The 10,940-nt window shown below is 66.9% G+C and overlaps 1 protein-coding gene across 2 annotated transcripts; it reads left to right on the top strand.

Annotated features, from left to right (window-relative positions):
• Positions 1 to 3,366: 3,366 nt before the first annotated feature.
• On the top strand, positions 3,367 to 7,933 carry PLP1 (proteolipid protein 1). Of its 2 annotated transcripts, none has more exons than XM_062584404.1 (8): positions 3,367 to 3,429; positions 4,890 to 5,001; positions 5,143 to 5,329; positions 5,914 to 6,070; positions 6,379 to 6,547; positions 6,646 to 6,719; positions 6,807 to 6,872; positions 6,982 to 7,933. In XM_062584404.1, the coding sequence occupies exons 2-8, from the start codon at positions 4,998 to 5,000 to the stop codon at positions 7,051 to 7,053; spliced, it is 729 nt and encodes a 242-aa protein (XP_062440388.1). In that variant the 5' UTR covers positions 3,367 to 3,429; positions 4,890 to 4,997; the 3' UTR covers positions 7,054 to 7,933. The 2 variants fall into 2 exon arrangements, with proteins under 2 accessions (XP_062440388.1, XP_062440387.1); XM_062584403.1 differs by having other exon boundaries at positions 5,914 to 6,175.
• Positions 7,934 to 10,940: the final 3,007 nt, after the last annotated feature.

The raw sequence follows: 10,940 nt of genomic DNA, 5'->3' as shown, positions 1-10,940 counted from the left end.
CGGGCTCCGGGGGGGCGGCGGGGCTGCCGGCGAGCCCGCTCCTCCCGCGGCGGTGCCTCGCTGCCGCGCCCGCAAATGCTCCGGGGTGCGGGGATGTCCCGGGGTGCAGGGGTGCTCCGGGGTGCAGGGGTGCTCCTGGGGTGTGGAGGTGCTCTGGAATCGAGAGATGCCTCGGGGTGCAGAGATGCTCCGGGGTGTGGGGATGCTCTGAGGTGCGGGGATGTCCCGGGGCGCGGGGATGCCCCGGGGTGCAGGGATGTCCCGCGGTGCAGGGGTGCTCCGGGGTGCGGGGATGTCCTGGGGTGCGGGGGTGCTCTGGAATCGAGAGATGCCTCGGAGTGCAGAGATGCTCTGGGGTGTGGGGATGCCCTGGGGTGTAGGGATGTCCCAGGATGCGGGGATGATCCAGGTGGGGTGCAGGGATGCTCTGGGATGAGGAGATGATCTGAAGTGGAGGGATGCTCCAGAGTGGAGAGATGCTCTGGGGTAAAGGGATACTCTGGAACTGAGGGTGCTCCAGGGTCAAGGGATGCTCTGAGATCGAGGGATGCCCTGGGGTGGAGGGATGCTCCAGAATGCAGAGAGATGCTGGGGCGGGGGGGGTGGGGGGGGTGCTGGAGGGGCCTGAAGGTTCTGCCAGGCTGTGTGGGGGGAGCAGACAGGCTCCTTCCTCCCTCTGCCTGCTGGGGGGCTATGTGCTCCGGGGGGGGGGGGGGGGGGGCACCTGCCTCAGCTCAGGAGCTTGTCCCTGGTGTGCATGGTGCACAGCCGATGGGCGCTTGGCTGTGGGGTGCACAGACATGGGGTACACAGTCCTGGGGACCCGCCCCAGCTCGGCACCTGCTGCTGCTGGTTTTAACTCCAGCCGGGGTGCAGATCCCCAAAGGGGCTCCTGTTCCTGGAGGCGCTCAGCCCTCGCAGCCGAGATCTCGGCGCCCACGTGTGCCGAAGGCTCAGCGTGTGGGAAAAGCTCTCCCTCGTTCGGGTGCTGGGGCAGCTCGGCACCTTTGAAAAACCTGGCGCAGACAGACAAGTGTCCAACGCCGACAGCTCCAGCAGCTGCCTCGGGTGCCGCACCGGGAGGGGAACGGAGGCACCGGGAGGTGGGTTGCTTTTAACGGGGTCGCGCAGGCCAAGTGGAGCACTGACCCTCAGCCTAGAGCATCTGAGGTTCATGCAGGAGGATGCAAACAGCATGGGGAAAAAAAGCAAACAAAACAAAAAGCGAGAAGCGCAACTCAAGCAGTGCAGGGTGGATGCCTCGTTCGGCTCCGCGCTTGCCTGGGGCAGCTCGGTCGTCCCCAGGAATTGCCCTTCGGGGAGGAATGCTGGGCGCCGCCATGGGAAGAAGCTGTGGCAGGAATCAGCGCGGGAAGGCAAGGTCATGCCGGAGCCGGGGAGAGCGTTCCCGGGCAGCTCGGCATTGGTGTCTCCTTTGGGTGGGGGGAAAAACAACAACAACAAAAAAAATCGAAGCAGGATTTTGAGAGCGCCCTGCTGAGCTTGCTGTAACGGGGGGATGTGACGGCTGGGTCTCAGTGCCGAGCGGCGCCTCGGGCGCCTTCTCCAGCCAAGCGGGGAGGGGGGAAGCGGGCGCCGAGCTGCGCGGCAGCGCGCGGGAACCTCGCCGCTGCTCCGGCTCGCCGGCACTGGGAGCTCGGAGAAGTCGCCTCCGATTACTGTTGCCATTAGCGTGCACGGGGCTGCGGTGCTGGGGGGGGAGCATGACAGTGAGCCGGGGCCCCGGGGGGGGGTTGCGCCAGCCGAGAGGCGCCAGGGCACACCGGGGGGGGGGCTCGGGGGAGGTTCGGCCCAGCTTCTGAACGCCGCAGGGAGGCCCTGCCCCGGCAGCCGGCTTTCGCTGCGGGGACCCACGCCAGGCGGCCCGGCTAGAGCCGCAGGCAGCCGCGCTCCTCGTCCCCCCGGCCCTGTGATCCCCCCGCCTCGCCCCACCGGCCCGGCGGCCTCCAGCCTGCCCCGCGGGCCAGGCGCTGGGAGCAGCTCTGCTACCTGAGCACTGGGAGCAGTTCTGCTATCCCTGCGAATGCAGGTACTGGGAGCACTGGGAGCAGCTCTGCTATCCCTGTAAATGCAGGCACTGGGAGCACTGGGAGCAGCTCTGCTATCCCTGTAAATGTGAGCACTGGGAGCAGTTCTGCTATCCCTGCAAATGCAGGCGCTGGAGAGCACCAAACGCGGGAGCAGAGCCCCGAATCTTTCTGTGCCCTAAGGGCAAGGGCGCCCTTGGGTGTCCGGGGCGGCGGAGGTTGCCGGGGTGGTCGCTGCTCTCTGGCAAGGCAGCAGGCGCAGGGGAGTGCAATGCGCCCAGCTAAAATCCAACCTGCCTGGCGCCGCCCTTCGCTCTCCGCAGGACGGCGGCACCTGAGCTCGGGCGATGCGTGCAGCCCCCGTGCAGCCCCATGCAACCCCCGTGCAGCCCTGCGCAGCCTGCATGCAGCCCCTGTGCAGCCCACATGCAGCCTCTGTGCAGCCCCCATGTAGCCCCATGCAGCCTGCCTGCAGCCCCCATGCAGCCTCTGTGCAACCTGCATGTAGCCCCCGTGCAGCCCCGTGTAGGCTCTTGCAGCCCCATGCAGCCTGCATCCAGTCCCTTGCACCCCCCCTGCACCCCCCGCAGCCCCCCGCGTTCTGCACGCCCCAGGCAGGGCGCTGGCTGCGACGCTTTGGGGCCGGGCCGTGCGCGGGGCTCCGGCGAACGCCAGCGAGCCCGGGGCGAGGAGTTGGCCGGGCCGGGCGGGATCGGTGCGATCAGGCGGTTCGCGCCGGGGCGGCCGCGCAGCGCCTGGCACCGCGCGGCGAGCGGCTGCCGCTGCCCGGGGACGCGCCGGGCGCCGCGTTAACCCGTTGCTTCCCGGCGGAGCGGCCGCGGGGTGCGGGGCCGGGGGGGGGGGGGGGGGGGGTTGCGCCGTGGCCGAAGACCGCGGCGATGGTGCGGGAGAGCCGGGCCGGGACGCGGCCGCGTTTTTGCACCCGGCCTTCCCGAACCGGGACCGGCGCCGGCGCCTCTCTGCCCTCCTCCAAGAAGCAAAGGCAAGGAGGGAGTCAGGGCCCGTGAAAGGCAAACGTGCTGGAAAACCGCCCTGGCGGGGCGGCGGGGGGGGGAGAAACAGAAAAGCCAAACCCCACTTTTCCTCCAAACCGGGTGCCCCGTCCCCCCCTCCATCCTGCCCGCTCCGCTCCGGCGCATCCTCTGCACTCCCTTGACACCTGCCCGTCCGTCCGTCCGTCCTTCAGCTCTCCTCCCCTGGCCTCCGTCACGCTCTGCCAACTTTTTACTTTTTTTTTTTCTAATTTAATTTTTATTAGCACGTTTTGCAGCCTTGCAGCAATCGGGGAATACAAATAGCACCGGCCGTGCTGGGGCCGGGCTCTCCCGGGCGTCCTTGGGGCCGCTGCCGCCTCCCCCAGGTATTTTTACCCCTCGGACGGGTGCAGCGAAGCGGGCGGAGAAGGACGGCGGCAATCAGCAAAAACGACCGGGAAATCGGAGCCTAAAAATAGAGGCTGCTGCCCGTGCCGGCGCGCTGCGGCCCGCGAGGCAGCCTCCCCCCCGGCGGCGAACGGGGAAACAGTCTTAATAATCAGAATAACGACGATAACGATAATGACAAGCAGGGAGAGGGACTCTCCGGGGGGCTCCCCTCTCCCGTGCCGGGGGCTGCCCGGCCGCCGGACGGGAGCCGGGGCGAAGCGCAGCGGTGCCCGCGCCGATTTCCGAGCGGCTTCGGCTCCGACCGCCGCGGCCGGGAGGCAGCCGGCACCGCCGCGAAACGCCCGAGGATTTTCCCCCGCGCGGGGGCCGGTGCCAGCCGCCGGCGGTGCCAGCCGCGGGGCCGCGTGGCGCCTGGCACGGCGCGGCGCATTGAGGGTGCACAGCGGCGCTTTGTCCCCGCGCCCGCACCCGCGCCCGCGCCGCCAGCGGCCTGTTGCCCTCTGCAGGCTTCCCCGGTCCTGTGCCGGCCCCGCGGCCCGGGGGGGGGTGGGGTGGGGGGCACCCAGGGGACTTGGGGGCACCCGGGGGAGCACGGGGCACTCAGGGTCATGCACGAGTGCTGGGGACATCCAGGAGACCTGGGGGGCACCTGGAGGAGGTGGGAGCACCCAAGGGAGCTGGGAGCACCCTGGGAGCACCCAGGGTCTTGCACGAGCACTGGGGACATCCAGGGGACCTGGGGGCACCTAGGGGGACCCCAGGGCTCCCAGGGGAGCTCGGGGCACCCTGTGAGCACCCAGGGCCATGCACAAGCACTGGGGACATCCAGGGGACTTGGGGGCACCTCGGGGGACCCCAGGGCACCCAGGGGAGCTCGGAGCACCCTGGGAGCACCCAGGGCCATGCATGAGCACTGGGGACATCCAGGGGAGCTGGGGGCACACAGGGGATATCAGGGCACCCAGGGGAGCTCGGGGCACCCTGGGAGCACCCAGGGCCGTGCACGAGCACTGGGGACATCCAGGGGAGCTCGGGGCACCCAGGGGAGCTGCCGCCCAGGAGCTGCCCCGACCCGGGGCACGAGCAGCAGCAGCAGCGCTGCCGCCAAAGCAGGTACCCCGTGGGGGCTGGGGGGGGGGCCGGGGCACCACAGCAGGGCACCCCGTGTTTCTGCGGGGGCTGGGACGCCCCAGGGACCCCGCACGGCATTTTCTCTTCTGCAAAAGAGCTTCTCTCCCCGTCCCCCGCCCCGCAGAGGCCCTGGATGTGCAGCTGGGCAGGGAGCCCGCGGGGAGCCGGGAGGCGCCGGCAGGCAAGGGGTGCCACCAAAGGGGGGGGGGCGGGGGGGGAGGAGGAGGAGGAGGAGGAGGCAGGGGGGGCCTCTCCCTTTAAGGGGGGGCGGCTGTCAATCAGCGAGCCCTTTTCTCTGCTGCAGGGCAGGCAGCTGCCCAGAGGGGAGACCCGAGGGCAAGGCGCGCGCCCCGCCGTGCCCAGCCGCCCACCCCCCCGCAGCGCACCGGGCAGCTCGCCGAGGCCAGGCGCCATGGGTGAGCGCGGGGCGCCCCGCGGCCGAGCGGGGCTGCGGGAGGCCCCGGCAGCACCGCGTCTATCCGCGCCCCCCCCCTCCCCGCCCGCCGCCCCCTGAGCCAGCGGCCCGTCCTAGCCGCCCCGTCTGCTCCCCCCGGCAGGCTTGCTGGAGTGCTGCGCCAGGTGCCTCATCGGGGCACCCTTCGCCTCGCTGGTGGCCACCGGCCTCTGCTTCTTCGGGGTAGCGCTGTTCTGTGGCTGCGGGCACGAAGCCCTCACGGGCACCGAGCAGCTCATCGAGACCTACTTCTCCAAAAACTACCAGGACTATGAGTATCTCATCGATGTGTAAGTACCCCGCTCCCGTGCGGCGCCCGTGCGCCCAGGCAGCACTCCTGCACCCGTGCATTGCTCCGGCTCCGGTGCGCCGCCCTTGCACCGTGCGCCGCCCTCGCACCGGCGCCGGGCACCTTTGCATCTAGGTCTTGCGCCGGGCCAGGAGGAGGCATCCGGTGCTGCAGCCCCCCCCGGGGCCGTGGGGCGGCTCGGCCCCGGCCCAGCTGCGGCAGGCAGAGCCCCGAGCGGGTGCCGCAGCCCCGGCGCTGCGTAGGACCCCCCCCCTCCACCCCCGGCACCCCGGCGGGTGGCCGCCGGCGGCTCCTTTCCCTTTTCACGCCTGTTTTTATCTGACCCTCGCTAGGTGCGATGGATAGCGCCGGAGCCCGGGCGCGCGGTAGGTAGGGGGGCAGCGGGCGGAGGCTGCCGCCTCCGCGTCGTCCCGCGCCTCCGCTTCGCCCCCATGCCCGCGCGGCGCCCGGGGAAGGGTCAGCGGCGGCCAGGCCGGCCCGGCGGCAGGGCGTCCCGCGCCGCTCAGCCTCCGCCGCCCTCTCTCCCTCCTCCTCCTCCTCCTCCTCCTCCTCTCTCCCCGGCAGCATCCACGCTTTTCAGTACGTCATCTACGGCACGGCCTCCTTCTTCTTCCTCTACGGAGCCCTGCTGCTGGCCGAAGGCTTCTACACCACCGGCGCCGTGCGGCAAATCTTCGGGGACTACAAGACCACCATCTGCGGCAAGGGGCTCAGCGCAACGGTAACCGGGGGCCCGAAGGGGAGGGGAGCGCGAGGCCCCCAGCGAGCTCACTCGCTGCAGCGAGTGTGCCAGTGTTTGGGAAAGTGGCTAGGACATCCTGACAAGGTGATCTTAACCGGGGTTCGGCGTCTCCATCCATCCCCCCCCCCCTTCCCCGCCCCGGCGCCCGGTGCCGGCGCCCGAAGCCGCGGGCATCCCGCCGGCAGCGAGCGCCGGTCGCGGCGCCCGGCGGGCAGCGTCCCCGCGCCGCGGCCCGGCGTGGCCCCGCGCCGCCCCGCGAGCCGCCCCCCGCCCCGCTCCGCTTGCAGTTCGTGGGCATCACCTACGTGCTGAGCGTCGCCTGGCTCCTGGTGTTCGCCTGCTCCGCCGTGCCCGTCTACATCTACTTCAACACCTGGACCACCTGCCAGTCCATCGCCAACCCCAGCAAGACCTCGGCCAGCATCGGCTCGCTGTGCGCGGACGCCCGCATGTACGGTGAGCGCAGGCGGCGCCCGCCGCCCCCCTCCCCTGCCCCCGCGGCCGGGCGCCCGGGCGGCCGCCGGGCTCACCGGCTCGGCCCGCGGCTCGCCCAGGCGTGCTGCCCTGGAACGCCTTCCCCGGCAAGGTGTGCGGCTCCAACCTGCTCTCCGTGTGCAAGACCAGCGAGGTGAGCGCCGGCGCGCGCCCGCCCGCGCGCCCGCCCGCGGCTCCGCGCCCGCCGCGGCCGGGCGCTCAGCGCCGCCTTCCCTTGCAGTTCCAGATGACTTTCCACCTCTTCATCGCGGCTTTCGTGGGCGCCGCCGCCACGCTGGTCTCGCTGGTGAGCCGCGGGGTGCGGGCACCGGCGGGGACGCGGCGGCCCGGCGCGGGGGGTGCCGCCGCCGCCGCCGCCGCCGCGTCCGGCCGCTCACGCTCTGCCCGGCCTGCAGCTCACCTTCATGATCGCCGCCACGTACAACTTCGCCGTGCTCAAGCTCATGGGCCGAGGCACCAAGTTCTAGCGCTGCCGGGCGGCGCCGAAAACGCCCTTCTCCGCGCCGACCGCCCGGCTTTAACGCTGCCGCCGCCGCCGCATCCGCGCCGCCCGCCTTAACTCTGCCTTCCTCGCCGCCCTTCCTCGTCCTCCCTCGCCTCTGCCCGGCCGAGCATCCCCGCCGCGGACCTTTCCCGGCGCGCCGCTCCGGGAAGGATTTTCTTTTTTCTTTTTTTTTTTTCCCCCCTCCTTTCCCTCCCACCCCCTAGCAAAATAGCAAAAAAAAAAAAAAAAAAAAAAAAAAAGGGAATTTAGCTATTTAGCTGCCTGCTGCCACCAAGACAAAGGGAGTTTAGGGCAAGGATCTTCCCGTGGCGAAGAGAGCGCTGACCCCGATGCCGAGAGCGTGCCGGCTTTGCCCCGCGACCCCCCCGCCGCCGGCTGCTCTGCCCGCGCCCCCTCCCCTTAGCGCCAGGCTGCGAGCCTGTTTGCCGGAGCAGCTCCATCCTCCGCGGAGTTATTTTATTGTAATTTTTATTTTATTTTATTTTTTCCCGGGGAGGCCGCGGGGGGCAGGGGACACCGGACGAGGTGGTGGTGGTGGTGGGGGCATCACACAGACGCTCGCTTGGCTCGCTCCCTCCGAGGGGGTTCGGGGGGGTTTTTTTTGGTGCCGATTTAACAGCAAATAACCAGATCGTCCTTCCCAGCCGCATCGCCAGGCCTCAAACACACACGCACACGCGCGTGCACCCACACGCGCACACGCGCACAACACGGAGTTAATCGACTGAAAGTGTTTCCTTCCTCCCTCATCTCCAACTTCAACTCGTTAACAAGCAATTAAAACAAAAAAGGAGCAAGTTTTTAGAGCCTCATCTTACAAGATGTATTTTATAAAAATTAAGGAAAACGAATTAAAATTAAGAACCTTCTGAACGAGACACGCCTCCGTCCGCCCGCTGCGCTGGCCCCCCCAGCCCTCCCACGGGAGGAAAGGGGTCGGGAAGGCGCCGGCCCCGGGGGGCTCCGGAGCCCCGCGGCCGCCGCCAAAACCCCCTTCCCCGCCGTGGAGGCACTGAAAGCTTCGGGGGGGGGGGGATATTTTTTTTGAGGGGGGGGTGGCACGAGCGGCGTCGCCACGGGCCGCCTTTCCGCAGGTTTTCCCGGCGCGGGGGTATCGCCGCTCGGAAACGCCGCCTCCGAGGGCTCTCGCCGCAGCGCCGACGCGGGAGGGGGCCCCCGACACTCCCCCCAAAAAACCTCCCCCCCCCCCCCCCGGCCGGAGCCCGGCACCGCTCCGCGGACTCGCCGTCCCTCCCGCGCGCGGGAGAGGCGAATCCCCCCCCCCCCGGCGCGGGAGCCCGGCCGCGGGGGAGCCCGGCGGCATCAACGGGGCGCTTTGTCCGGCCGCCCTCGCCCCGCGCTCAAAGGGGCCCTGTGTGCGCGCCCGGCCCCGGGAACAAAACGCCGTCTCTGCTCGCGCCAGCGCGGGGACGGCAGCGCCTGGAGGCGGCCGGCGCCGCCGGGGGGCCCGGGCCGAGCGGAGGGGCGCGCGGGGGACCCGCCGGCGCGGCCCCTTCTGCCCCCCGCCCCGCTCCCCGGACCCGCACGGAGGCGCCGGGAGAGGAGCCCGCGGCTCCCCCGGAGCCCGGCCGAGCCTCTCGGCCTTGGCTGCGCCGGGGAGGGCGACGCGGCTGGAGAGCAGCGTCGAGGCCGGAGCTGGCGAGCAGCCCTGCCCGCCCGGGCCAGGGCCTGGTGCTAGCGAGGCCAGGCCCATCTGGCCTGCTGGAAGGTCTCACCTGCCTTTCGGGCACCCAGCTGGTTTCTCTCCATTCGTGCAGGCGGTTTGGATCTGTTGGATGTCCAGGGACGAGGAGGAGAGAGGGAACAGCAGGGCTTCACGATAACCACTGACAGTGGCACGGGCAGATGCTGCGCTTGGCAGCCCACGGAGACCAGAGTCTCGTGTTTGCACATGGCCATGTGCGCTAGTCCCCGAGGGACCTCTTGAAGCCACCGGCAGACAGCTGCTCCACCAGCCTCGCAAAATCCTGGCCCCTCCTGCAAGCCCCGGGGCCCGGAGAGTAGCGGTGCTGTCCATCTCCGATTGCCTGAGACCCAGCAACCACCTCAGCGGGTAAACCAGCATTTCCCTAATTTCACAGATTGTCCCAGGCACCAGTTAGGTGACTCTGACTCACCTGAGACCTGTGGGCAACCGCTGTCAGAGCTGGCATCGCCTACCCCTGCATCCTCCTTAGCTGAGCCGTGAGTACTCCTTACTCCAGAGCAGAGCGTGCCAGTGCCGCTGGCGCCGGGGCTGCGAGGAAACTCCAGATAACATCTAAAACCTGGTGTGGGCTTCACAGAGGCTTCCAAAAGGACAGTTTTAGACCCTTCACATCTCTTCCATCATCCTTGGACGCACGCACGAAAACGCAGTCCCTGGAGAGCGCGTGCGCTTTCTTACAGCTGTCCTGCTGAGAGGAGCCAGCCTTCAGCTCGCCCCGAGGAGAAAGGGGAAGAGCTGCGCTCAGGAAACACGGGCCGCGCGAGCTGACGCGGGCTCTCGGCGCACAGCAGTCCCACGGCGCCTGCAGCCATTTGGGGCTATCGGGCTAATGGGTCTAGAGGAGACTTGAGTTTCCTCCGCCCGCTGAGCAGCTGTTCAGCCTTACTGCTGCCTCGAGCAGCAAGACCCTCAAATCTTAAGCAGGGTTTAAGACCAACTGGGCAGTATTAATGTTAATAGCAACGAATAGGGAGGGCAGAGCCATGCCTATCAGTACAGGGCTGCAGAAGAGAGAGACCAGGAGACCTTCCACCACTGCTCCACCTCTGCAAACATGCAGGGATACTTACAGCCCCTGTTCCACATAGAAGCAGCCTGTGGTCTCCTCTAGATACAGTTTTGCCCTCTGCGAACTCATCCTCTCACTGACTACTCATGTCAAAAACCACTAAGCCCTCTGCTATTCCTTGCAATGGCCAAAGGCGGAAAAGGGGGATAATCTCACCACCACTCCTGCCTCTGCCCTCCATTTTCTCACGAATGTCTCGAATCAAGGGAGTTAGCAGTTATGGCCTTAGATCAGATCCCTGCTGACCCCAGGCCCAGCCCTGTGACTTCTCCAACGCTGAGAGCATCTCCTACCAGGTAACTTTGGCCTTCTGTTTTCAGGTGCATTTTGAAATGGCTGAACTTAGATGACTTAGATGCTGGAAGCCCCTCAGATACTCCAGCAGTACATTTAAAAAGTAGCATTTCCAAGGACTTGAAGCCCCATGTCACCACCTCTCGTACATGGGCAGGAATAGCCAAGCGGACACGGAAGAAAAATAAGCTAAAGGTTCTGCCGAGGCAAACAGCAGGCTAGGGCTCTGCAAATACAGAGAAAGCCTCCAAGAATAGGTGACCATCTGCAAAAGATGAATGCTCACATGGCCACTGGTAGGACAGCGGAAGAAAACAGTCCCCATATGCTTTTCTCTTTCTCAGCAACCTACGGAAACTATCTCTGATTACAGCCCCCTGGAGGCTGAGGGACTGATTCCAAGATCACAGGAGGAAATCAAAGGAGAGTGCAATTTGTTGCTGTGAGCCTTGGCTAAAAATTAAATTGCAGACAGAGGGAAGTAATGTGAAATATTTGTTCTGAAAGTGTTTTCTGATATACTCTTGAATAGACAAATTTGGTTACTGGATTGAGATTGTAAATGAGTCATATTTCTTCAACTACTGTTCTAGCTAGACACATTCAGGAATAACCAACCACTTTGTTCAAAACAAAATGCTTTGATCCCTTAGTGACTTTTCTCTGCTAGTTGGTACAACCAATGCAGCTTCACATCCCTCAAGAAAACAGGAGCTGACTTGAACTTTGAGTAGAAAACCAAAAGCCACTTCTTGAA

Source organism: Rhea pennata, chromosome 11 (assembly GCF_028389875.1).
Source record: "Rhea pennata isolate bPtePen1 chromosome 11, bPtePen1.pri, whole genome shotgun sequence".
Taxonomy (NCBI): domain Eukaryota; kingdom Metazoa; phylum Chordata; class Aves; order Rheiformes; family Rheidae; genus Rhea; species Rhea pennata.
The sequence above is the reverse complement of the archived record's forward strand: the minus strand, read 5'-3'. Positions and strand labels throughout refer to the sequence as shown.